This window comes from Histoplasma capsulatum (assembly GCF_000150115.1).
Source record: "Histoplasma capsulatum G186AR genomic scaffold supercont2.5, whole genome shotgun sequence".
NCBI classification, from domain to species: Eukaryota; Fungi; Ascomycota; class Eurotiomycetes; order Onygenales; family Ajellomycetaceae; genus Histoplasma; species Histoplasma capsulatum.
Genome location: NW_025544805.1, coordinates 1141121 through 1168868, shown reverse-complemented (window position 1 = coordinate 1168868; position 27748 = coordinate 1141121). Strand labels below are relative to the sequence as shown.

Below are 27748 nucleotides of genomic sequence, written 5' to 3'. Positions count from 1 at the left end.
GAAGAATGTCTAGCGACTCATATCAAGTATATATCTACACATGGGTTTCCACATGTTAACTTCTTAATGACGTATTTCTTTCGCCACAAGAATTCCAACCAAGCAGACAATATAGAAATGCGATCAGTCACACATACATAGTGTGGACTATGAGCACGTTCCCTGAGAATCTTCAACACCATCCAGCACATCCAGGCACAATGGATTAGGACACCAGAGCAGAGCATCAGGGTCAAGGTAGTAGAGGTGACAATCTTGGACATATCTTCAAAGATGGCCAGATCATAAAAAGGAGTATATCTGTGTGGAGCGCGGCAGCTGACTATCTCCAAGACAGAAGAGACACTGAGTACCCAGACATGAGATGGAAAAGATGTCTGCATAAATGATCTCATTGAATGCAATATCAACTTCAGAGTCAGCAGATGATGCGGGCTCTTCTCTTGCACAACTCCCCATGTAAGCCGCAGAGTGAAACCCAATTCTGGATTCATTGCACTCAGCAGATGTAAAGCTTGTGCTGGTCTTTGATTTGACAGTCTGATGAGTAAAAGAGATTCCGAGTAAGTCATATCTACTTCTCAAATACAATTTGAATCTTGTTCTCATCATTCATCTTGAGCTTCTTACTAATAGACAATTCTAGTTAAAAGTTGTCTTCCAATCTTTATGATGTCAATTGTTGCAAAGAACTTCTGTCTCATTTCCTTAACCATATTATAATGAAGGATCTGTTTCTCGACTCTGATAATATCTCCAAGCGCTGACCGTCAAGGCCTTTTCCCTTGGTAGGATTGATACATTTGTCTTGGCGGAGTTTTTGCTTGGATTTCCTACATATTGTAGTTAATATAACACGAAGTAAAATAAATCGACTGAGCAGTCAACGTATGGATATGCATATGCATGCACCATCTATGACTCTCGGCCCGGTGTGATTAGGTACGGTTATCCATATCTTCGAGTTATTCTTTGTTTTAATTGAATTTGAGTGTAAGGCAGTGAGAGGAAGAAAAACACTCAGATCCTAATTCTCTTATTAATTCTCAATTCCAATTCCGATTTTTCTTTAATTCATCTCTGATTCTATATTGGAGTCTTTGCAGCTATTGTGGCGGACGTAAAGCTTGCGAAAACAGAATTTTCTGCCACCCCCTGAAAAGTAGTAGCAAAACACCGCAAAAATAACCAAAATATCCACGTATCTCTAGAATCATTCAAATATCATCCAATTCATTCAAATACGCACCTTTATCATCAAATACGCACCTTTATCATCAAATCTGCCAATATGCCCCCCCAGCTCAGCGAATTTACCACCAATGAGATCGTACGCCTTCTAAACGATGGTTATATGCCTGCTCAGATTGCGCGGACCATTGAGTGCCATCTGGCCACTGTATATCGAATCCAACGAAATATTCGCTGCTTTGGAACTGCTAGAAGTCCTCGTTCAACATGGGGTGTAAAGCCAAAGATCACACCGGATATCTTGTCAGGTTTGGAGGATTTTTTTGAGGCATATCCAACTGCATATCGCGATGAGGCTGTCTGCTTTGTGAAGGATGAATTTGATGTTGATATCCACCCTCGATCGATATCTAGATTGTTGAAGAAACTGAATTTGACACGGAAAAAGGTGATTAATTATTGCAATTGTCACTTATAGAACCTGCTAATCCGTCAGTTCTATTTGATATAGGTTGAACCCGTGGCCACTCAACGCGACGAAGAACTTCGAGCTGAATGGCGTATTCAAGTTACTCAGTATCAACCTGATCAACTTATATTTTTAGATGAGAGTGCTGCGAATGAACGTACTGCAGATCGACGATATGGATGGTCAAGCAGAGGATTCCCTTGTCGCATTAGAAGGCCCTGTAAACGATCTCGCAGATGGTCAATCTTACCTGCGATAAGTGTCAATGGATATCTTGATTATGATATATATCAGGGGTCCTATAATACAGAGAGGTTCAATGAGTTTGTACGTGTCCGGATACTGCCCAAATGCCAACGAGGTTATCACTACCTAGTGATGGATAATTGCTCTTCTCATCGTTCACAAGCACTGCGAGATCTCTGCAGAGAAGCTGGCATTGGACTTTTATTCTTACCCCCATATTCTCCTGATTATAATCCTATAGAGGAGTCATTTCACGCGTTGAAAGAATGGATTAGAAGATACAGATGTCAGTTAGAGAATCAGTTTGATGGAGATTTTGAAGCCTTCTTGCATCATGCAGTTGAGAACTTCATGGGAGAAGAAGATGCAAGAGGATATTTCAGATCTGCTCATATAGGATAGTATTGTAAAATCTAGAAAGATTCAGATTGCAATTCAATTATGATGATATATAATATCTAAGTTTCAAATTCAGAAGCAGAAGCAGTATGAGGTCTGCTGCCATCACTACAAACAGCAGATAAAGACAATTTAATCTCCTTCAACCGTGACTGCCAGATAGGACTCTTTAACCCATCTCTTATTATCGAGAATATACCCATTCCAATATTCAACTGAACCACCTGCTCATTTGTCATTGTCCGTATATGATCCAGTTCAAATCCTTCATTCTGAATAATGCTCTTTGCAGTTAAAAGAGCTTCTGCTCTTCGAGGTCTCTCTGTCATCAACCAGTTGAAGAACTCATCAATAAACAGATCCGCGTGTTCACCAAACTGAGGGATTGGACTACTTCGAATAGGAGGCAGGTTTGGATTCGACGGCAGATTTGGATTCGACGGCAGGTTTGGATTCGACGGCAGATTTGGATTCGACGGCAGATTTGGATTCGACGGCAGGTTTGGATTCGACGGCAGGTTTGGATTCGATGGCAAGTTTGAATTCAGTCCTCCCATGCCTCCCATTCCTTCCATCATATATTTCATCACCATCACATTGATTATCTCACTTGGAGACACAATATTAGATGAAGAAGGAGTTGAGGGAGGGAAGATAACTGCTGGCATCTGAGGTGTCTGTATAGAAGGGTTAGAAGCAGAGATAGGTTCGCTTTTTCGTTCCTTCTTCTCCTTTCTATCCATTAATCTTTTTGTCATCTTTCTTGACGGATTTTTAACTGTTGCATGTCCACGTTCAACATCATCTATCCAACTGGCAATCTCACTACTCAGGAGTTGAATATGAGTATCATCAAAAGCCATCCAACAAGTGCCCTGCTCAAAGTTATGACAATTCATCTTTTGACAACGCCAGTGAGCAGTTATCTCACGCCCAATCCGCAAAGAATCGCGCTCATTTGACCGTCGATTTCGAGCCTCCTTCAGCTGCTGGCTAGTGGCCGTGGATCTTGTACGCGTAGGCGGCAGCTTTTCGTCATCGGATATTTCATGAATTCGAGGGGATTTGGCAGGACGATAGAGAGGGGATTTGGCAGGTGGTGAGATTACTTCTTCTTTGACATCTAATGCTCTTTTTGATGCCAATGTCTGGGTTGTTAATTGTGAATCCGACACTCCAATGAAAGCTGCAGGACCGCGTATTACAGAGGTGTTTGAGGATAGAGTTGAGATATCAAGAAGATTAAAAGAGGTGGTAATCTCGATGCTAAATCCGCTCATCTTCTCCTTATATAACTCCTTCAAAAGAGTGATAATCTCTCTCCAATCTGTCTCCTTCTCAAGGGTGATTTTGATTGAAGATCCACGTTTGTTTGATGAGATGACTGCTATACAATTTGCAACTTCTATCTCCTTGCAGTTCTGCTTCATAACATACTCTTCAGCTATTCTTTTTGCAGTATATTGAATACGATAGAAGCTGACAGTCATATCATTTGTTGTGACATTCCGTAACTTGATCTTTATAGGCTCCTTTATCCCATTGATAATCACCCGTTCATACAGCCTGAATGAGATCTCGGGCTCAGGGGTAGGTGTTCGCAGAAATCGAGGATCTTCTGACTGTGTCTCCTCCTCCTCCTCCTCCTCCTCCTCCTTCTCATCATCAGTTGGATTCTTGTCATTATCCGGAACATCCGGAACAGGCGGTTTGGGCAGACGAAGGCGCAGGGTAGTTGGAGTCCTTTTACGAGCTTGCGAGGCAGTAGAACGGTGGGTGTTGCGGGGCATATTGGCAGATTTGATGATAAAGGTGCGTATTTGATGATAAAGGTGCGTATTTGAATGAATTGGATGATATTTGAATGATTCTAGAGATACGTGGATATTTTGGTTATTTTTGCGGTGTTTTGCTACTACTTTTCAGGGGGTGGCAGAAAATTCTGTTTTCGCAAGCTTTACGTCCGCCACAATAATGGGAATGCTAGAGATTTTGCCAAGACTAGTGCTTGTTTGAGCCAACGTCGGAGCATCAACAAAGATCAAGCACGACGACGACGGCGGCGGCGACGGCGACGACCCCGACGCTCTCTTCCCGCTATTCCCTGCCAGCCCTCCCACAACATATCCTTCTCGTCCGCGCCAACCAACAATGACGACTGCTGGTGCTTCTCCCTCGAGCTCGCCTCGATTGCCCAGTCCGCCGCCGTTCACTGAGGTGCAGATTGGGCCCCAATCCCCTACTGTTGGCGAAGGGTTCGGGGCTACCAGCGAAGAGATCCTGGGTTTGCCCCATGAGCCTGACGATGCGTCGATGCGGAGAATACGACCGGGAACCAAATCTGCGGATATGTCGGCGGGGCCTCCCCTAGTTCCCCTCTCTCAAGTTGGTCCATCCCAACATGTCTGTCTTCTCCGTGGCTGGCGCTAACCATTGTCGCGATCCAGCTCGATTCCCCATTTCAATTACAGGAGCACCTTAAAGCATTATATCAGCACTACACTAGGCCTACCGACTCCTCGACTCTAAATCCCATAACCCGTGACATTGCGCGGGATCTCGCAGAGCCTCCGGAGGGAGTAGAACGGTCGCTATGGCTTTATGAGCTCTGTCGATTCCTCACCATGAAAGCGAACAACCTCATCGTCGCTTTTTTTGCGGAAGATCCTCCTTGTTCTGCTCAAACATGCCCCGAAATGCGTGCATCCGAATGGCAATACTTATGTGCCGTCCACGATCCTCCAAAATCATGTTGTGCTATTGATTACTGCTGTCACACTCTTGACTGGGCTGCGAATATCTTGACATCTCCAAAATACTTCCCGAGCAGATTGACTCTTGGCTCGGAGTCATCCGGGGGACCCCAAACGAGCATGAAGCACCTTACCAACATTTTCCGCCGTGTTTATCGGATATTTGCCCATGCATGGTTCCAACATCGTGAGGTATTTTGGCAGGTTGAAGGCCACGACGGTCTGTATATTTTCTTTAAGACGGTCTGCGACGTCTATAATCTCATTCCAGAGGACAACTATACGGTCCCAAAAGAAGCAGAAGGACTCCAGCCACCCAGCAATCCAGACCCGGAGCATGACTCCAATAAACGAATGACCATTATGCGGAAAGAATCAGAAACTCGAGCAGAGAAGCCAACTACAGACGAACAGTCAGAGCAGACCATGTTAAATGTTGCAGCTACCACCAGGCGGCATAAAGCCACTCCCTCAGTCGGGGCCATTGTTCCGACTATCACAGAAGCAGCAGAAGACGACGACGACGACACAAACAAAAATAGGCAGCTACCTGATGAGGAAGACTCTGATTTAAAACTCCCCGATCCTTCAGTTTCTGAAACAAAACCCGGTCAATCGTCAGTCCCATCCGTAGAAGCTCCCGCGAATGACGAAAACTTGACTGAAACACGCGCACCTGACGATGACGGGATGGAGAAATCGGGAGCAATCACACCGCCACCGGTCGAGCCAACATCAGAGAGCGATTCACAAGAGCAGAGCGAAAAATCCAATGACTCTCCCAAACAGGAAGAATCGAATGATTCCCTCGTAAACAAAGAAATAGACGTCTTCGAACCAGATACTCCAGTTGACGATTCGAAAGCTATCGAGGTAGATTTGCCAAAAGAAGACCCAACAATCCCCGAATCAGAAACGCCGAAACCAGAAAACGACTCCTCTGATGAGATTACTGATATTGACCCTGTTAGTCCCGATCTCCCGGGAAGTCCAGGCAGCCCTGAAGCCCCTACTACCGCAATTGAAGTCAAAGCTGCTGACTCGGACAAACCTTTCTGAACTTGTCTCTCGTCTCAGCATGCTACGATTGATAATTCGCCTTTTTTGCCTATTTTTCGTTCTTTTAAAATCATCTGCTTCTTCCTCAAGGAAACTTTTCAGCGCCTCTTTATCCAGAATATATATTTATAATCCGCTTTAATGTGTGTACATGATATACCGTATGTAGATGTATGTCTTAGTCGTCTTTTATTCTCTCATTTTCATTCATGGTTCGTGCTTACATACTTCTTTCTGAGCCGCTATTCTCAAATGAGGAATTCCGGGGCTCCCCTTCCTGTTCGATTCTCTACCCCCTTCGCTTTTCTATCAAGCGCAAATCGCTTTTATTCTACTGAAGAAAATTGATTGTGGCGCTAGAATGTATCGAGTATATGTATATGGCAGTATAATTGGATAGATACCCTTGCCAACTCACCTACGGTTATTTTCATTTGTTATCGAAAGATGTCTTTTTCTGTTTCTTTTCCTCTCCGTATTGGAAAATGTCTAGGGGACGAACAATTACGATTTCAACCTTTTAACCATCTAAGCACCGATTCTTTCGGCCACTGCATGTATAGGTGATCTCTGTACGGCGTAACACCGTTCAATATCTTGCATTTAGACTGACATAGGGGAACATGAAGGCGAGATTTTATGCTTGGTACATGTGTGTGTAACACACTAGGGCAAAGCTGGTTCGACAGAATATGTCTAGCAGTAGCTAGACGGACTCAACAAAACTGAAGTTTGAGAGCTTGGTTCCGCCTTTAGAGGTTTCCCTATTTCACGTCAACAGCAAGAGCCATTGTTGAATATGCGTCACAGTCGATATGTCCAAAAGCCACGATAGAATTTCCGATGGCGATAGCTCTGAGCGACAGGTTGTGTTCTGGGCGCACTCCTCCCACTTTACGGAGCCCTGACAAAGCCTCTGTACGAATGGACTGAAGTTCTTTTCTTCCGGCGTGGCCATTATTATCCCCGTTTCTTTGTCTGCCGTGATTGTCAGGAAGAGAATCTTTAGAAGGCAATAGCAACGGTATGTGGGAATGGCAATTAGATATGCAGAGCAAATCCCATGGTGTGTTTGCCATGCGTGAGCAGCGGTATGTCGTGGATTGGATAATTCTCAACAATTGGACTCTGTAGAGACACTGTTGAGCTTCGCAATCCATATGGGCTGGAGATCCAGAACTTGACCCCATCAGATACCAGTGAGCACCTAAATACAAAAGTTCGAATAACTTTCATCGTATCTCTCAACATCACGTATCCATAAGAGCTTGGCGGATAGCTGCTGTGGAGCTTGAGGAAGGGGCAGTTTTCTTTCATTCCTTCTTTCACAGCTCGTCTTCTCTAACAACATCGAAAGCGTTTCAATGGCCCGCATTATTTCAAGATGGGAGGTGAGACAAGTTGGGATAACAAAAATAAATTCCAAATCCTATTAAAATTGGTTATAGATGTCCATATGCTATAAATGCCGTATAGTTCATAATATCGTAAAATCGGGCAATTTTGCCCAGCGAAGAAAACACCAGAAAATGACAATCCAAAAAAAAAAGGAGCGAGGAGAGAAATACATATATACATGAGAAGTGACACAAAACGGAAGCGAAAACTCAACCCAGGAGATCGGTCTCTTGACGATAAAGCAATATCCAGTATCGTCATGGGGAATAAAAATAGATAGCGTTTAATAATAATCATTGGAAGGGTATCACTCAGAGGACAACACATTGTTCATTCGATTTTGGAAAGTCACCATGACTTGAATAGCGGGGGTTACTGAGAATCCGGGCTAGTAGTCGATGGTGATGACACTCGCTATTCGCCCCACGATAAGAGGGTTGGACGAAACATGGATTATAACTTGAAGAGGATTGTGATGTACGTTGTGTTGCTTTGAGCGTCTATAGGTAATGATGGCTTTCCAGTGAAATGGTCTCGGCTAAGAGTGGGGATGTGGGCCGCGGGGGGGCGCTGCGGGGTTGCTTGATGGGGGCATCGGGAGTAGCGCAAAATGGCAATGCTATTCCGTGTTTGTGATGTGCATTTCTACTGGCGATTGAAAACAAGTTAGTTCTGTCATTTTGAGTTACCAAGACGGAGTCATACACTAATTACTTACTTCAATCCTTCCAATCAAGGTAAAGTTGTTTCCACTTTTCGTGGAATGGAGCGATCTTCTCATCTTGTCAAGAGCAGGGCTTGATTGGCTTCTGGGAAAGGTCATCGAAGAAAATAATGTGACGAACCATGCATGGAAATACCGCTCAGACTTGGCAAAAATGTAAAAATGATGAAAAGGTGAAGCAGAAGAATTTTATTTCATGGGGGAAAAGAAAAATATTCTCAAAATCTCCAAGGAATTCCATTGCCAAAAATAAAACCATGAGGTTGCAAAGTACATGAAGAAGAAGGCGTAATAAGGTAATAATAATAAATGCGGTGACAAGGGGCGGGCCAAACCGTTCAGGAACTGTCAATGCCCATGCTCGCAAAAACAAAGCATCGCCGGAAACCAAGAGGGATCATTGGTACCTCGGAAAACGACGCTGGGAAGCCAAAAAAAAAAAAAAAAAGAAAAAGAAAAAGACCAAAATCAAAAAAGTAAATAAAGCCAAAATGAAAAACACCATAAAGTTAACAAAGTAACCTATGATTGACAATTTACCATCCAAGCATTGCAAAAATTTCTTCATGCCAGTATCTCTAAATATGCTGTCGTTAAAATGAAAATGGGCTCGTTTGCCCGCAATGAAATGGGTGCGGAAGTTGGAACACAGAAAGTCGGAATCCAGTTACATTCGTAGAGTGATACATGGAACAGAGCATTGCCGACGTATCCGCCCGTTGAAAATGGATATTAAAATTATCCCGTAATTCAATAGTTTCTTATAGGCAAGTATATCGAGTGGACAAGGAGTTGAACGAAATGTCGAGTTGGCTCTGCTCTCAGGACACAGCATGGTATGTAGCATTGATAGCCAGCCCCGACCGAACGGAAAAGAGAATGTGGGATGGGAGGGTCGCGAATAGTATGGCACCCTGTGAGGAATATATGTTTGCCGAAAGACTTTCACTTCCCAAATTGACGTTCTCGGCTATCAATCAGCAGCATCAGAATGATGAGGGTGAGGACTCATTGGAAGTCGTGGTGAGACGGGATCCTTAAAAGCTGGATTAATCGGTAATTCCGATTGGAAAAGGTCATCAGAGTGGCCAGTTGCACAACTTAATGGCATTGAAATTCCTTTTGTGTTAGAAAGGAAAAACGACTCCAGGGATACCAATGGTGAATTCGATCCATCCTTGGACTCCCTGGAGAAAAGGGAAGTTTTATGTAACGTTTTTAAAATGGTATTATTATTAGCTGGGTTAATTGGCAATTCCGAGAGAAAAAGGTCCTCTATTCGACAACTATGTTGCAAAGTAGATTCTGTTTGAATAAACGGAGTAATTGACCTTGAAGGGATGGAGGTGCCAACATCCTGAATGGCTTTGGAACGAAATAAATGGTCATCCTGTTGTTTTAGTTCAAAATGCAAGTCCTTGAAAGCCGGGTTAATTGGTAGCTTTGACGAAAAGAGCAGATCATCTTGCCTCCCCGATCCAGAAACGTATTTGCCAGTGGGTTTTATTGACAGCTCCTTTGACTCAAAACGCACGTCATCCCGCTGTCCGGGATCAGTGAGGTCTTTTAAAGCAGGGTTAATCGGCAATATCGATAAGTGCAAGCTTTCACAACGCTCACTTTGGGTATCCTGCTGCCTGGAAGAATCCATTGAGGAATCCGTGGAATTAATTTTTGTCGAATTTGAGGGCTCAAATTCGGGCTTTGAATACTTGATATCACCCGGAACAGTTGAAGTGAATGCGGGGTTTATAGGCAAAGACGAGTCAAGTAAGTCTTCTTGACTTATGCCTGAAAAGTATGGGGAACCAATGTCCATATTTTGCACTAGTGGCTCTGTTTTTTCAACGGCCTCAATAGGGGTGTGATATACTTTTTGTCCATCGCTCTCAATGCCATCATGGGAGGATGCCAGTTCCTTTGGTAACTGTAGCTCCCCGTACCGGTCATCAAGCATCATTAGATTATACTCAATACCGCACGAGAGATGCTGCCCGACACCGGTGTAAATTTCATCCAGAGAACTCTCAAACGCCAGAGTGCTATAAATTGCTGAGCACAGACCAGCCCTCGAGTGGTTTCCTAGTTCAATATCAACCTCCTTGGTAGGAAAATCCAGGGTGTTCTCTTCGATTTCAAATTCTGCAAATTGTGCATTCACCTCTGGGAAGTCACAGGAAAGGCGTTGGGGTCCGATATCGACACACGGTTCGTAAAAAGTTACGTCTTCCGAGTCCGGTACCGATTTTGGTCCACTAGTGAATTGAATATCGTTAGCAGGTTGCTCAAGATATCCGCAATTCCATATAGAAGGGTTCTCATCCAGGCATTCGGAATCATCAGGCATTTCCACTGGAGGATGTGTCAGCGCCTCCACGCTGCTCGCTACAAGCTCCTTCGTTAAAATCATGGAATCCTGAGGGAATAAACCAAGCAATTCTTTGGCTGGGAGTCTGTTTTGAGGGCTGGTGCTGAGGCAAATGTCAACGATTGTTCGGTAGTAGTCAGGAACTTTCCTATCGACTGGGATAATGAATGGTCTAGCCTCGCTGCCGGGTTCATCTATTTCCATAGCAAGAGCCCAAAGCGTCATTCCCAGCTGATATAGGTCAGATTTCACCCCGATGTACATTGATATCTTTTGCTTGCTTTGTAATAGCTTCGTGAATTCTGGGGCCTCCCACCCCACCGGACAGCCCCTCCGATTGATATCAATTATTTTCGCGTCGTCACTAGCGTCAACAACAATATTTGACACGGTGAGATCTCCTTGAACAAAACCAGCTTCGTGAATTTCGGCAAGGCCTTCGATAATTTGTCGTGCCCAGTGCGCTCGCCTAGACCATTCAATAGTTCCTTTATAGTCGTAGATCAACTCGATCAATGAGCCCTTTTCCGCGAAGTTTATTAAAAGGCCTTTGGTAGTCAACATATCATCATCCACAACGATAGCTTTTAGTTGGATGACGCTCTGGGAACCGATTAAGGCATATAGCGCGTTAATCTCATAAAGGAACTCATTGACCATATCCGGCCCTGGAATTTCTTTCTTTACATAGTCCTTCCCATTTAGCTTCACTTGGTAAGCAAAACCAGATAAATGGGCAACAAATGAAAGATCGCTCTCGCGGACCATATCCAATCCTAGATATTCAACAGTAGATATTGGTGGATAAGGAATGATCTCATTCATATCCTCTGTGACGTGAACATGAAGCCGACCTTCCCTAGTTTCTAACCTAAGATTAGTCACAGTGTCATAGAACTGGATTTCAGGTAGAGAGTCGCGGATCGATTCATATATCCGAGCATTTTTATCCCGTTGGTAGTACAATTTTTTGAGATCCCGTTCCAGAGAATCTGGTTCGGCATTTCTATAATCGCAGGACACGGTAACTCTCAGCCATTTATTTGGGGTCTCTGCGTATGTGACGAAAAACTTTTCTCGTTCAGAACGATCTCGAAAGTGCATGCTCAGATTCAATATCCATTTCTTGTCCATCTCCTTCTCCAACATGTCTTCTGCCTCCTCCCCATCGATTGAGAAGGTGCCGTCAGTATGGGTACCAGAATCATAGTGATTCGGTGCATGTAACGGCGAATTATCTACCCATGAAGGAATGGTGAAATTTTTATCGTGATACTGCACCTCTGGCGCTGACAATCGTGCGGTAGAAACCGGTGGTGATGATCGAGTTCGATGGAAACTGCTGGGTCGCCGTCGGTCCACGGAAAGCGTTCGACGACAGCCTGTTTCTGTGGGGTAAAGGCGGTCTCGCTGTTCAGAATTCTGTCGCTTGAAGGTTGTATTGCGGGGCAGGCCCACTTCAACTCCACTCGATGCTGGTCGGGGACGGTTATTACTGTTGTAGTCCGCGCTTTGACTACTAGCATCGCTCCTCTCATTGTAAGATGCGGGATCACGAAAACTTTGAGATCCCCGGGAGGGCGAACGGCGGTTGTTCTTTCCAAGCCATGGAAACCCCAATCGATGCCACACGCTCCGCTTGGACGGGGGAGTCTTCTGAAGGTTAGGCATGGGAATGCAATGTTGAGTCGGAGACCCAGGTCTGTCGAATATCGAGATGGCCATGCAGCACAATCTGGAGTGGGCTCTGGCTCCTCAGCCGCGACACGGGTGAGGTAAACAGCCGGCTGAATAAGATCGATGTGTCCATATGAAAAGGAGAAAATAAAAAAAATAAAATTGATATACCCCGATTGGGAACTGTGCGCTTATGGTGGATTGCAGTTCGCTCAGCAGTTTGTAGAACAAGGGGTGTCCATGCATATGAATTGAGTAAATAGTTGCATGTGGATTTGGAAATCTGGTTATCTGCTCGGGACCATCCGCAGGAGAGGCTTTATACTCAATCAACTGCAGGGATTTTCAGTGAAGCAGGTCAGTTAGGCCGGCTCATTCCAAATAACAAACGGGTTGGATCGTTCAGGAAACGTTCACAACCCAGCAAGGCAACAGACGACGAATACGGGGGTAATGATGGATGTGATGGTCGTAATGATATCAATTGCTTGAACGTAGTGAAGCGGATAAAAGCGACGGGCGCAGGGGCAATTATCGAATATAAAATCGCAGAGGATTCGTGGTGGTTCCTATTTGTTGTTGTTGTTGTTGTTGTTGTTTGTTGAAAAACAGATGAGGCTGATGTCGCTAAAAAAAATCAATTTATGAATTTTTGAATTTCTTGTTTTCCTTTTTCATTTTTATTTTTATTTTTCATTCATTTTTTTTTTCATAGTTTTCACCGCTGAACCAAACCCAATGAGCTTCGCACACTGGTCCTACCCTGGCCCTACCTTTCCCTTGCTCCGCTCTCATATTAATTGAGCCTGCTAGTTATTGATTTGCAAAGAACGGCCACGAGTAGGTTAGCAATAGGCAGGTAGGGATCAAAGCTGAGCACTCGGTTGCTGCACTGACAAAGAATTAACAGACATACTTGGACCCGGATATGCATGTCGACCTAAGAGAACGCAATTGGTGGCAGAGGCATGGGAATGGGCCGCCTTTGTCTCCCCAGCTAATAATACGGGAGGATGCCTTATCAGCCATTCATTGCTGCGCTGTTGGAACAGGTACAGGTTCCTAGCTGGATTGTTCTGGAAAGGCTCTATCGATCTCTTCTCACCTGGTGGCCAGTGGCCTCCAGAAATATTTCCAGAGCAACATACGGCTGCGATTAGCTACAGTGCCAGGTCAAAATTGTCGCACCTGCAATTGTGATGAAATATGATCCTTGGATGCCGTAACGAACGGTACATCAGTCCATGTGGGCAGGTCACATTTCTTCCGTGTGAAAGAGAAATGAAAAAAAGACTGGAAGAATCAAAATTTGTCATCCTTGGCTCGCATACCTTTGCAATGAGCCCTATGTAACTAACCTCTGCAGGATGAAAAAATAAGAATAAAAATAAAAAATAAGGCAAAGCAAATCACCTGTGGCGCGGTCTGAACGGGGATTAAACGGCCACCAAGCTGAGTGCTCCACCAGGAACCCCTCCATCATTTTGAGTTGGTTGTTCGCCAACGAAATTCTACGAGGGGCAAATCCCACCATGTCATCTTTCATTCTGAAGGTTTCCCTGATCCCGCATTAGCCGTGGGATTCGAGTTGTTGGGCGCTCTTTTGGTAAGGCGCTGCTTGTTCATTATGTTCTCCAACTTATGCAACCATGCCTTAGTCGATTTTCTCGAGTGTGTTGGCTCCAATTGACCATACAGGATTCTAGATCACCTTCTCCGTACTCACCTTTGGATGGAGGGTGAAGCCAGGCATATGGCACTCGGGACCCCCAATGCGGTTTCTTACAGGTGGCCCTGTTGTACCGACACGACCGCTGGCTCATTTCCTTTATCACTCGAATTCGTTGTTAACTCCATTCCATCGAGCTAGGCAGGTCGTCTTTCCGTTAGCTAACCTCCACGTCAATGACTTGGATAATTGCATAATATCCCGATACTGGTTTAACCTAGTCCTCCCACTCTTTCGCCCTAGATGAGAACCTCGACTTCGAAAGGTAGGATGAGTGGTGAAGAACTACAGAAACCATTGTTAATGCGTCCCGGTTAAAGAGTGTCAAAGCCTTTCGTTTTCCTTATTCAGTTCCATTATTGAATTATTCAGAGCTATGAGTAATTGGCTTGCCTCCACCAGGGTGAGTTTCATGCTCATATTTTGATGTTGCCATTGTTGACGTGTTAGGACTTCCCCGCCCCGTTTCGGATTTACCAACGCCCAAGGCAACCTGTCTATAAAACTGTTGAATTGTCAGGCACAACAGCCTCGACTTCGCCTTGACAAGAGTATTTTGGTAAGAACACTTTCGACAAGAATACTTGCGCGAAGAACAAAACGGATACGACCACTCATGGCCGACAAGCTCCATCCTATTGACAAAAGGCATCCTTACCTTCGGTCAACCCAGAAATCGAGAGCTCCCAGTCTGCTGATCTTTCTCCTATGCATAATGAAATCTTCCTGGCAGATCAATCTCAACCTTTTCTTCGTAGTACATCGGAACGTGGGTGATAGCGTGACATTCTGCTTCTTTCCAAGGTTGAGACCCTTATATCCATGAATTATTGTTGCCAACGAGCAAGGGGTGGACCTTCGCGTGGTTATTGTCGCTCTCTCGGGGCAAAATCGGGGATGACCTGCGGCGGCCACCTTCACCCGCAAGCAGGTTTCCAATAATATCTCCAAGGAAAGAAAAATACCAAGCCCCTGTGAATGTGCTTAAACGCGCGCAGGAGGCCTGCATGCCCCCCGGTTTCCCTGTGCCAAGGGACTCCAGGCAACCAAATTGAAACCCTACAGTTCGCAGGAGTAAATATGCATGAAATTTTGGCGAGCCGCTTGCTGCGTATTCTCTCAATGCTCCCGCAAGAACCCAAGCCAGAAATTTATTGAAATTGACGATTGAGTCAAAAGGACAATTCTCTTTCTCCTCTATCGTTGAAACATCTGCCTCGTTTCTCCGCCCTGCCCAGAGTTACAAGTCGCGGCTTTTCAGGCAAAGGCATAGCGCAAAATGTCCTTTAGTGTAAAATGGATGTCAAAGGTCTCCTGGCCACCATTTGTCTTTTCGCCTGGTGCACCAGAAACACTGCCCCAATCCTTGAACCAGGAGCACAAGAAGTAAAAAAGCAGACGATGAACACTTCTTCTACCTCCATTGGCCTTCAAAACCGAAATTTTCAGTTCCAAGACATTCCCACAATTTGGCAACTCCCAACCGCAATCACAACTTCCCAGCTGACCATGCAATTTGGCCCTCTAGCGACCGCGTATTTAAGGAGGTAGGACCCTGCGCTAGCAGACCAGGCGGTCTATTTCCCACTCCTTCTCACCATCTGACACGCAGATATCATCTCTCTTGTAACATTTTTGACAACCTGGACCAAGCAGAGTCTCCAACGTCTGAAAGATTTGCTCGCGCATGAAACCACCTGCTAGTGATGCATGAGCAAAGAAGTAGCAGTCTTCTATAACTTAAAATATCCCGACCAAACATAGAAAAACTCCTCAAAAGCAACTAGCTGTTGGGAAATGAAAATATCTACCGTAGTAGATCACTCCTACTATCTCCCTCCCCTCGCCCATCCGAATCATGTATTTGCATTCCATGCCAATGGTGCACAGGACCTTTCTTCTCCATAAGCTGATAGATCAGCTACCGTCTTGGTGGTAAGGTGCGCTAGTAGAGAATTTGAATCCCTCCTGAACATAGTGAGTTGCGGGTGAGCCATGGCATTCTTGCTTTCGACGTATGCCCTATGCGGCGTATTTAACTTTATATGCGGAGGGATTGGAAAGACCAAACCACCACCATGTCATGAGACTTTTTTATTCTCCCGCTGCATCTCTTTCCTCACAATTCCTCGTAGCTCTCAGAAGGCGAAACCCCAATACTGAGGAGACGATGGCACTTTAAATCGAACATCTTGAATGTCTCGTCCATGTCTTGTACTTGTAATTGTTTTAGTGTTATCCCCACACAATACAACATCTATGGTTTTTATTCTCGTTTTTATATATGGCCTTAATATGTCAATGACGCCTTTTCTCTCCCGAGCCCGCATGAAGATTTTTGGGAAAGAGGGGATGAAATAATAGGGGTATATAATAACAATGATAGAGGGAAGAGAGGCGAATAGTACAAATGATCTGCAGACTCCAGAGAGCGGTAGATCTCCGGGCGGACAAGCATATCAAACAAACAAAATAAAGGCGGTGCGGAACTATAAATAACTCCGGGCCCATGCATTGAATGAAGAGGGAAGAGTTACATCAGACCTATATAGGCTAAGGGCATAAAAGAAGGGGTAGAAATCTATCAGGACAGAAGGAGGAGGAATATAATAATAGGCATAGCTTTAGAGTAGCTGTCCAAAGTACAAAATGTTAGAGAGGTCTAGAGAGGGGAAAAGAACGGATATGAATTGCGCTTCAGACCCCGATTCATTCGTCCTCCTCTTTGGCGTTGGTATCGGATTTAATGACGCTGGGAGCCACTTGGAGTTGGGGTTTCCATTTGATTTGCGCCTGAACCTTGTCAAGATCGCGGAACACGATGTCAAAGACTTCTGAGTACCAATTGACGGGATGCCCTTCGATGCCCTTTTTGATGTTCTGTAATGTTTTAAGAAGAGAACGGAAGGTTAGTCTTGGAAATAAGTCTCAGAAACAATTTCGGTATGGTGGGTGGCCAGGAGGAAAATTGGGAATGAATTTTTATATCTTCTGTTGAGAAGGAGAACGAAAGGGAACAAACCTCTGGTAACTCCAGCCAATCCGACATATTATCAGCTGGAAAGATGATTGATTTGGCGCCAGCTCGTCGAGCAGCTACGGTCTTTTCACGGAGGCCACCGATACGGAGAACTTTGCCTGTCACAGTAAGTTCGCCGGTCATAGCGATGGTAGGGTCCAGGCGATGGTCAAGAGCGAGGGAGAGCAGCGACGTTGCCATCGTGATACCAGCAGACGGTCCTGTACTACTTTAGCTTGCTGAATGCTCAATTCACTGCTTTTTTGTTTAATCTTGTACATACCATCCTTCTGCACAGCACCCTCTGGACAATGCAAGTGGACTTTTGCATGCTCAAAAAACTTATTCCCTGTGAACTCCTTAGCCATCAAAGATTTAGCAAACGAATATGCGATAACGGTCGACTCCTTCATGACATTCATCAAATTCCCGGTCTGTTCGAGACCTGGGCGGGACGTTGGCGACAGCGAGGTATCCAAAATTGACTCCACATATAAAGCGGCTCCTCCCATGCTAGTCCACGCGAGACCCATAGCTACACCTGGGGGAGTGACATCGTAGAGCCTATCAGAGGTGAAAATGGGCGGACCGACGTAATCTTTCAGGTTATCTTTATTTATTGAAACGTGAATATTTGCCGGAACATGTACCGCGACTAGAGGAGCCGGCACCGATTCAGTGGGATTCTCGCCCCCTTCGACAACACTCTCCTCGCCCTTTTTCTCCTGGTCCAACGCTGGTTCCAACTCCTCTCGAACGGCAACTTCTTCAGCATCCTTCTCCTGCTCTGGCAGATCCTGAATAATTTTCAATGCCGCTTTTCTATAAACCTTCTCTATTTGCTTTTTTAGATTTCGCACTCCGCTCTCTCGACAGTAGGATTTGATAAGTTCTTCAATAGCATCTTTCTCCAATGTCACATCAACATCCTTCAAACCGCTCATTTCCTTAGCAGAAGGCGCCAGGTATCGCTCCGCGATAGCCATCTTCTCATCGGCAACATACCCAGAGAGCTCAATCATTTCCATTCTGTCCAGCAAAGGTCGCGGAATCGTGTCGGTCATATTAGCTGTGCATACGAACAGAACTTTCGACAAATCCACCGGGACGTCCATATAATGATCCAAAAAGGAAGAGTTCTGCTCCGGATCCAAGAGCTCGAGAAGGGCCGACGCAGGATCTCCCTGGTGTCCTCGGCCGATCTTATCTACCTCATCGATAAGGATCAGAGGGTTTTCGGTTTGGCATTTTTTCAGCGCTTGGATGACGCGACCTGGCAAAGCGCCCACATAAGTACGTCGATGGCCCTTTATCTCCGCTACATCCGTAAGGCCACCAACACTGAATCGATAGTACTCTCGATTAAGAGCCCGCGCGATTGACTTCCCAATACTAGTTTTCCCGACGCCAGGGGGTCCCACAAAACATAAAATTTTCCCTTCAACAGTTCCGCGAAGTTTCCCCACAGCAATGAACTCTAAAATACGATCTTTGACGTCTTCCAGGCCATAGTGGTCTTCGTCCAATACAGTGATTGCATTCTTAATACCAAACGTCTCTGGACTCCTCTTACCCCATGGAATTTGCGTTATCCAATCAAGGTAATTTCTTGTGACGTTAAATTCCGAAGCTGCGGGTTCGAGATGTGCCAATTTATTTAGCTCTTCGTCAAACACCTTCTTCACGGCTTCAGGCATAGCAAGTTTCTCCGATTTCTCCTTGAACTTTTCCACTAGTTTTTCCTTGCCATCGGATTCGATACCAAGTTCACGTCGAATACCCTTCATCTGCTCCATCAGCCAATATTCTCGTTGCCGCTTTTGAATTTTGGCTTCGACATCCTTCGATATTTTCGACTGCAGCTGAGCATTCATGAGTTCCTTTTTAAGTACCACAAGGGCTTTGGAAAGGCGTTCCTGGATATTCATTGTATCTAACACATCTTGTAACTCCTTGACTTCACCAGCGGAGACGGCAGCAGCGAAATCAGCCAGATTTGCGGGTTCATCCATGATATTGCCAGCGTGGCTCATGGAAAATGTCGAGATCTGATCACGGAAAAGCGGGTTCAAATTCGCAATATCCTTAAAGACATTGACAATCTCATTCGTAACGGCGCGAATCATGGAATTCTCCTTGTCATATGGCTCCTCTGTGAGATTTTCAACATTGACTATGCTGACAGGATATTTGTGTAAAAATGATGTTGGTTCATAAGGGGTCTCCTTAGGCAGCTGCTCCAACGCTGTTTCTTCAAAACTGGCGACAACATCGCCTTGTTTTTCGGGTGCTGCTTCCTTTGTAATCTGCTGGTCGATTTCAGCTTTCTGCGACGTGTCACGGGGTGGTATTAACGACGATATCTTAATTCTCCGGTGAGGATATAGCACTGCAGTCAATGCATTCTCGGTCCCATGTACAGGAAATACACTTGTGATCTGTGCAAACACACCAACATCATGTACTTCTTCCATATCCTCAATCACATCCCTATCCGCCGCTTCATCCCTGAACAAGAAAGCACCGACATATGGCTGTCCGCGTTTCATCATTTCCTGTATAGCAGAGACGACATTGGGGTCCCGGACGGTAACTGCCTTGTAGTACCCGGGGAACAGCGGTCTCCGCGCAATTGGAATAGCCATAACCTGTGGGTACACATCCGGTATCGTAGCCTTTTGTAGCGCCTTTTCGGCAGAACTTTTCCTCCCCCTCCTCCCACCATCACTGCCGCTTCCAGAACCAGAGCGTCCTCCTCCAGGAGCACTTGTGCCGCTGGGTTTTGAATCCGCGGGCGAGGCAGCAACGGGTATAGGTGATGGCGTCTCTGAAGTTTTATCCCTCCCTTCCGATGGTTTGCCAGGCCTTGGATTTTCCTCCTGATTCTTCTCTGTCTCACTACCCTCCTCCTTCTCCTGTTTCAACTCCGGAGGTTGCGGCTTTTCTTTTCGGCGGGCAGTGGTTGATGAGAAACTTCGTGCTGCCGATGCAAATGGCGAATGATGTGGTGTCCGTGCCTCGAGACTCGAACTGATGTAAATCCGGTAGGAAGAGGAGGAAGGGTATTTACATGGGAGACTCCGCGACAACGTTTGGCGAAGGACTGCCCTCCATGGCAGGCTCTGGGCCCGAATCATAGTTCCGATATGAGCCTGGACGGGGAGCTCTCAAATGAGTGCACGTGGCGGAGATTGGCATACAATCTGCACATCCACTATCTCCCAAACAGAGTTACAGAAGAGACACTCAGGCGGAGGAGAGTGAAAGGGTTGTGAAATTAATCAACAAGCGAATCTACATTTTCTCCTGTATGGTGAGATGGAGAGAATCCAATCGAATGACAGGACTCCGGCGTAATATTGTTCCGGAAACAACCAATATTAGTCATGCAACAATTTTTTTCCCGCAAGCGACGGAGGAGAACGAAACAATGCTACAAGGACCATCACCCTACTAGATATCCAGCTATCCAGTGGTCTCGTATACCCGGTCTTGCCTCTGCATACAATCTGCCTATCTTAGCGCACCCTCCTGCATTGGTGCATTGCTCCTTTGTTTTAAAATGAGCGCGGGGGCTCCCAGTATACCCAGAGCTGCCGTCATCCCGGCTCGTCTTCTCCGGACTTCACGACACTGCTCTAACCAATGTTCGTCGATACGATCTCAGATCCAGTCGAAATTCCAAAATGATCGCAGGGACTACCATGATAAACGACCATTTCCAAAACCATTGAACAACTGCAGTGCACGTCCATTCACGAAGGTATGTCAGTTTACAATATAATCCACACGACGTAAATGAGCTGCTGACCACCGGCTCCTGTATATCTCCTCAGGCTTTCCATGCATCTGCGCTGTGTCAAGCTACACGCGACCCTTACAGTGTCCTCGGAGTAGGCAAAGATGCGTCTGCTGCAGACATTAAAAGAGCTTACTATGGACTCGCCAAAAAATATCACCCCGACACGAACAAGGATGCCAATGCAAAAGAAAAGTTTGCGGAGGCACAGTCTGCGTACGAGCTACTTTCGGATTCGGAAAAAAGACAAGCCTATGACCGGTTTGGCTCGGCAGCCTTTGATCAGAACGGCGGGTTCAATCCCGGAGCCGGCGCTGGTGCCGGTGGTCCATTCTCTGGAGCAACCGCAGGTGGATTCCACGGGTTTGGCGGGGGTTTCCCTGGCGGGGGGTTCTCTGCGGATATAAATTTTGAGGATCTATTTGGTGCTTTTACAGGAGGTGCAGGCCGGCGGGGTCGTTCGGGAGGGCCATTCCGATCCTCAGTAGTCGAAGGAGATGATATCGAGGTACAGACGAACATCTCTTTCATGGATGCTGCCAAGGGGACGACGAAGGAGATTCATATCACTCCGCTTGTTCAATGCAGAACGTGCAATGGTGAAGGGACGAAACCGGGTAGGAAGCGGGCACAGTGCAAAACTTGCGGTGGCACAGGATCACAGGTTCATTTTATTCAGGGAGGATTCCAGATGGCTAGTACCTGCGCCTCGTGCGGAGGCGCTGGTGTATCGATTCCGAGAGGTTCGGAATGCAATAGCTGTGGCGGCGATGGTGTAGTCCGGGAACGCAAAACAGTGCATGTCAACATCCCGGGGGGTGTGGAGGATGGCATGCGACTGCGGGTCCCAGGTGAGGGAGACATGCCCACAGTAGAACCTGGTGCTCGAACGCAGCGTGGCGATTTGTATGTCTACATCAAAGTCGCCCCTGATTCGCGCTTCAGCAGAGCCGGTTCCGATGTGCTATACACGGCACAGATTCCTCTCACAACTGCACTACTGGGTGGTGAAGTCACGGTACCAACACTAGATGGAGAAGTCAAGGTCAAAGTGGCCACGGGAACTGGTACTGGGGATAAAATCACCCTGTCAGGGATGGGGATGCGGAAGCTTGAAGGCCGCCGCGGCCAACAGGGTGACCTCAAGGTTGAATTCAAAGTTGCCATGCCGAAATACCTGAATGCCAATCAGCGAACGATCCTGGAGGTACTTGCTGACGAGATGGGCGACAAGACTGCTCGTCGGACAATGAACATCCACACAAACGACAAGTGAGTAGAAAGCCCGTCAAGTGTAAGATGCCGTGATGGGCGGAGAGTTGACCACGTATATTGTTTTCTTTCTTTAGGTCCTCTTCCCCCGACTCATCGACAACAAACAAAGACAGTGGCAGCACATTCAGCGGCAACTCACACAAAAACGAAGGCTTCCTCAAATCAGCGTGGCACAAACTCATGAATCAGCACGGCAGCGGCAGTGGCGGCGGAAGCAATTCCACTGAAAAATCCAATAATGCTGACGACGGGAACAAAACTGACGAATCGAAGAAAGCCTCCGGTTCAGGATGATGCATATATCCCACATTTTTCTAAGATGTTGGAGTGTTGTTGTTTTCACCCTGTCTTTTGTTTGTTGCTTTTATTCATAGCGATTGCAAGCCAGGGATATCCCTCATCTTGTTTTTTTACCTTCTTGTACATGTCGCTTCCTCCTAATGGTTGGCTTCAACATTTTCCGTTCGTTGTTTTATTTGACTTTCTTGGAGTTGTATGATTAAATTAATGCATGGCGAGGTTGGACATTTAGACATTGGGGGGGAATGGATTGGATTTTCCCATTTCTCACAACCTCTTGTACAGTACAATACCACGAAGTTACTACTAATGTATATAGCAAACATCTCCGCTGCAGTCAAGCTCGATTTGTGACAAAAGAAATCTGGCACAATTCATATAGGATAGTGGCATGCTAAGTGGAAGTATGGTTATCAATCATATTATAACACTGCCTCAATCCTCTATCGGAACTTTGGTCCCAGAGATCCAGTATATAAACTAGATCGCGCCCAGCAACAATAGCATTGTCCTCATGCCTCCAAGCGTACTATCTCTAGTGCCGTGCAGTGGTGGCCCGGCGCCTGCCAATCGCAAGCCATAGCTCGGCCTGTTCCATTCATCAATGCCCATGGTTGTCGATATGTTCCCTCTTCCAGCCAACCCGACCTAAGAATAACTTTGACATCAGCTCACTAACTCGAATAACCCGGGCTTCGAGAAGAGGTGTCGGCCCTCAGCGTGCCACCTTATCCCTTATTTTTGTTCCCTTTCTTCCGCTTCCTCCCTCCCACTCTTTTTCGTTCAAGGTTGAAGTCATGTGTTGCGTGGCCCGGGTTTCCAGCTAGTTAAATGGGTTGAGTTATAGTTCAAGGTCGAATTAAGGACCAGATTTTGCATGCGCTTTAGCCCACCGCCCCCAAATTAACAACATCGTCGTCATTGTCCCCGGCGAAGACCAATCCTAGAATTCCAATACCCCACACCCAGCCATCATCGAAGCCTCTCTCCGATCTCTACTTCTGCAGGCCAAATACAACTCGTTACTCTTTGACCCTCTGCGACCGCTTTTGGTGTGGTGTTTTGGAAAGGGAGCTGGATTTTTCCTTACCCTCGCAACCTTCCCTGTTTGCCTACCTGGCCGACTGCATTTTGGGCGATAAACCCCTCCCCACTTTTCCTCCTCCCCACCATCCCTCCTCCCGCGGCGGGCCATTCTCACGATGGTGCAGTCGCCTATGATATCCAGTCCGCTGAAACAAACCAGCGAGATCGACTGGATACAACCTCTAAAAACCTATATCCGGCAGACATACGGTGACGATCCAGAGAGATATTCGGAGGAATGCGCAACGTTGAACAGGCTGCGGCAGGACATGAGAGGCGCTGGCAAAGATAGCGCGGCCGGACGGGATCTGCTATATCGATACTATGGTCAGCTTGAACTGCTGGATTTGCGGTTTCCTGTTGATGAGAACCATATCAAGATATCTTTCACCTGGTACGGTCTGCCCGCTTGATGATGAAAATCCAATTCCTCTGTCCGTTTCGCTTAGTCTGGCTCTTTCTCCTAACTTACGATTGTTCTACGATATTTGACAGGTATGATGCATTTACACACAAGCCTACATCTCAATACTCATTGGCCTATGAAAAGGCATCGATTATCTTTAATATATCAGCTGTTCTATCGTGTCATGCCGCAAACCAAAACCGATCTGAAGACACTGGGTTGAAGACCGCTTATCATTCCTTCCAAGCCTCCGCGGGAATGTTCACTTATATCAACGAAAACTTCCTGCACGCCCCTTCCACAGATCTGAGTAGGGATACTGTCAAAACGTTGATATCGATCATGCTTGCTCAGGGTCAGGAGGTTTTCTTGGAGAAACAAATAGATGATGGGAAAAAGCCAGGTTTTCTAGCCAAACTCGCAAGCCAAGCAGCATATCTTTACTCACAAGCTGCGGAAGGTGTGCAAGAAAATGTGACGAAAGGCATATTTGAAAAAGTGTGGTCAATCGTTGTTCAAGTAAAAGCCTCCCTCCTAGCGGCTGTTGCAGGTTACTATCAGGCCATTGCAGATGACGAAGGGACACTGTACGGGATTTCCATAGCTCGCCTCCAGCTCGCCGAAAAGCAAGCTACCACCGCGCTGAGTTGGGCCAAAACTTTCCCAAACTCTCCCCCCGCAGGCTCAAATTTAAGTGCAGATACTGGCCCTATCTTGCTCGATCTCACGCGACGACAACTGGCAAATATCCAAGAAAAATTGGCATCATTTACCAAGGATAATGATTTTATATACCACCAACCGGTCCCTTCTGAACCCAGTTTATCGACAATCGCGAAGTTGCCCGCTGCGAAGGCAATACCCGTGAGTGAATTATACCAAGGACAAGATATACAGAGGATAATCGGACCAGACATCTTCCAAAAGATCGTTCCCATGTCCGTTACCGAATCAGCAAGCCTGTACGATGAAGAGAAGGCAAAACTAGTTCGTGCAGAAGCGGAGAAAGTTGAGGCTGCTAATGGGGAAATGGCTGCAAGTCTTGACTACCTCAAATTGCCAGGAAGTCTGAACATTCTGAAGGGTGGAATGGACCAGGATATGGATGTTGATGAAGATTTTAAGATGTGGTGTGAAGAATTGGCGAATACGCGTCCTTTCCGTGAAGCTTTCAACGAGCTGCAGGAAGACAAAATATCCATACTAAGCGTATTGGACCAGTGCTCTAAACAGCTGGATATGGAAGAGAGCGTTTGTGAAAAAATGCGTTCCAAGTACGGCGCAGACTGGGTTCAACAACCTAGTTCCCGATTGACGTCGACCTTGCGGAGTGATGTTCGAAACTACCGCGATACCATCGACGAAGCTAGTTCCAGCGACTCACAACTTCTAGTGAGCTTGAGACAACATGAAGCTGATTTTGATGAGATGCGTTCGGCTGGAGAAACCGACGAAAGCCGATGTTTTATTCCAAAGGGCGCTGATTAAGGTTGGGGGGAAACATAGCAAGGGTCGAAATGAAGCAGGGTAGTCCTTATAGTGCGGCCCCAGAAACAAATCTCCTGGGTGATGACTTCGACGCGAGGATGTCTGTTACTGAGCAGATAGCGAGGGTGGAGGAACTGCTTAAAAAGCTGAATCTTGTGAAAAGAGATAGAAATCAGATTTTGAAGGATCTGAAAGAGAAGGTGTGCACTATTCTGTTTCATATGTGGAGTAATAAAATGCTAACAAGTCATAGGTGCATAATGATGATATTTCCAATGTCCTTATACTGAACAAAAAATCGATCGCCAACCAAGAAAACCAGCTTTTCCAAACAGAACTTGAGAAATTCAGACCTCACCAAAATCGACTATTACAAGCAAACCACAAGCAAACAGCACTCATGAAGGAGCTTACAAAGGTATACGGAGACTTACTCCAGGACAATACGGTCAGATCGGAGCAGTCCAAGTATGAAGCGCTCACGCGGCAGAGGAACTCGGTTATGTCCAAATACAAAAAGATCTACAACGCCTTCAGAGACATGAGCTCAGGCCTAGAACAAGCGCAAGCCTTCTACGCAGAGATGAAGGATACAGTAGATAACCTACGAAAAAACGTCGATACATTCGTCAATAACAGGCGATCCGAAGGTGCACAGCTCCTTAGTCAGATAGAACGAGACAAATCCCACCACCAATCCAACCAAGAGGATCGGGAGCGCGAAAAGCTAAAAAACCTGATGGAGCGCCTCTCCGTAGAATTCGGGCCCCAATCGCCACCAACATCTTCTTTATCTAAACCAAGACCAGCCCCCCTAAAGACCGGTCGTTCCCCCTCAATTACATCCCACAACACCTTTTCCTACCCTGCCGCCAGCAGCATCGCCCCACAAACCAGCCAATACATGGTCGGACAACAGCAGCAACAACAATCACAACCACAACCACTGCCACCCCCAACAGCAACAGCAACAGCAATACCCTCAACAGGGAGCCCCCGGCGTCGCCTCGACCGAAGGCTACAACCCCATGGCCTACCTCTACCAACCGCCAATCTCCCCCCCACCAAACCAGCAATTCTTCTCCCCGTCGCCATACGGCTATGCAAGCCCGCAGCAACCTTCCCAGTTCATGGCACAGGGATACATACCGCCACCACCGCCACCGCGGCCATCGCAATCGCCTTACCCACAGTCCAACGCGCCATATCCGCCTGCGGGATACATGCAGCCGCGGCCATATAGCGCCATGCAGCAGCAACCTCCGTCGCAGACGCCGCAGGGCCAGCCCGGAGGGCAGAATACTAACAACAATGACCCGTGGGCGGGGCTGAATGCGTGGAAGTGAGAGCCCATGTATTGATTGGATATATACAGCGACGGCTCGCGCCTTTATGACTAGTTTTGGTTGAGACTCTCAAGGAAAGGGATGGGGAAACGATAAGGAACAAATGTAGAAAAAATCCGCCAAGGGACAAGGGGAACTGGGACATGCCACAATACATTTTTGTAGCTAGAAATCACCAAAGAGTGTTTTTCTTTGCCTTTTTATTCTCTTCTATCCTTTCTTGCCCTTTAAAAGTACCGCAAGGGAAATCGGTTGTGTTGAGTAGTAAGTATCCATTGTCAGTGTCGAGAGAACTGAGGAAAGGTATTTATGATACCGGACGGGGGTCAGGAAATGCTGGAACAGATGGAATGGAGCGAGCGTCTTTTCTCAGCGTGCAAGGAGGTTGAAAGGGGGGTGAATAATTGCAGCCCTGGCGTACAACAAACAACACATAACATGGGAATGTGAGATATCGGAACTATGTTTCATCTCTTTTTCTCTTCCTGTTGATTTTTTTATGGGGCTGTATTTATCATCATCATCATCATCATCATCATACATGCATGTGTCATGTCTCTCTATATTTCATTGCTTGTGTCTGTTCCATTTGGTTTCCTTCTAACCCCTTTTTGTCGATCCTCAGTCCCTCCTCCGCCTTGTATCCCTTTTTATCTTGTTGCATCCCAAAACTGCCGCCCTCACTCACCCAGCCCTCCAAATGCATTGCATCATCATGGGTATTTCCCCTTCCATACCATATTACTACCTAGCTTTCGTTTTTATGCCCTTCTTCCCTCCCATTTAACGAACCTATTCATAACATAGCATTACCATCGCCATCATCACCATATATATAATACTATACATAGTACAGTACATATAACATACGCCATCACCCTCTAAAACCTCCCTCCCTCCCTTTATATCCCACAAATTCTCATCTCCATCCGACATCTTCACTCCTCCGTCTCCGTCTCCTGCTCCTGCTCACATTTCCCCCACCTCTTACGCCATCCTTGTTGGGGGGATTGAAT

General features: G+C 46.2%; 6 protein-coding genes across 6 annotated transcripts; 3 read left to right on the top strand and 3 right to left on the bottom strand.

Annotated features, from left to right (window-relative positions):
* Positions 1-4456: 4456 nt before the first annotated feature.
* Positions 4457-6642, top strand: HCBG_04339 (Mob1 family protein; the record flags this gene model as incomplete). The annotated part of the gene is made up of 2 exons (XM_045431388.1): positions 4457-4690; positions 4753-6642. 2 exons carry the CDS (start codon positions 4457-4459, stop codon positions 6115-6117), a joined length of 1599 nt encoding a protein of 532 aa, XP_045287941.1.
* A 239-nt stretch (positions 6643-6881) lies between these two features.
* HCBG_04338 (uncharacterized protein) lies at positions 6882-7492 on the bottom strand (the record flags this gene model as incomplete). Its single annotated transcript, XM_045431387.1, has 2 exons — positions 6882-7324; positions 7348-7492. 2 exons carry the CDS (start codon positions 7490-7492, stop codon positions 6882-6884), a joined length of 588 nt encoding a protein of 195 aa, XP_045287940.1.
* Positions 7493-9212: 1720 nt separating this feature from the next.
* On the bottom strand, positions 9213-12278 carry HCBG_04337 (protein kinase; the record flags this gene model as incomplete). Its single annotated transcript, XM_045431386.1, has 1 exon — positions 9213-12278. One exon carries the CDS (start codon positions 12276-12278, stop codon positions 9213-9215), a length of 3066 nt encoding a protein of 1021 aa, XP_045287939.1.
* A 3985-nt stretch (positions 12279-16263) lies between these two features.
* On the bottom strand, positions 16264-20169 carry HCBG_04336 (lon proteinase; the record flags this gene model as incomplete). The annotated part of the gene is made up of 3 exons (XM_045431385.1): positions 16264-16893; positions 17036-17253; positions 17316-20169. The coding sequence occupies 3 exons, from the start codon at positions 20167-20169 to the stop codon at positions 16723-16725; spliced, it is 3243 nt and encodes a 1080-aa protein (XP_045287938.1).
* Positions 20170-20594: 425 nt separating this feature from the next.
* Positions 20595-22400, top strand: HCBG_04335 (chaperone dnaJ; the record flags this gene model as incomplete). Its single annotated transcript, XM_045431384.1, has 3 exons — positions 20595-20795; positions 20869-22103; positions 22181-22400. 3 exons carry the CDS (start codon positions 20595-20597, stop codon positions 22398-22400), a joined length of 1656 nt encoding a protein of 551 aa, XP_045287937.1.
* Positions 22401-23608: 1208 nt separating this feature from the next.
* On the top strand, positions 23609-26732 carry HCBG_04334 (uncharacterized protein; the record flags this gene model as incomplete). Its single annotated transcript, XM_045431383.1, has 5 exons — positions 23609-23886; positions 23988-25360; positions 25405-25586; positions 25640-26293; positions 26349-26732. The coding sequence occupies 5 exons, from the start codon at positions 23609-23611 to the stop codon at positions 26730-26732; spliced, it is 2871 nt and encodes a 956-aa protein (XP_045287936.1).
* Between the last annotated feature and the right edge of the window lie 1016 nt (positions 26733-27748).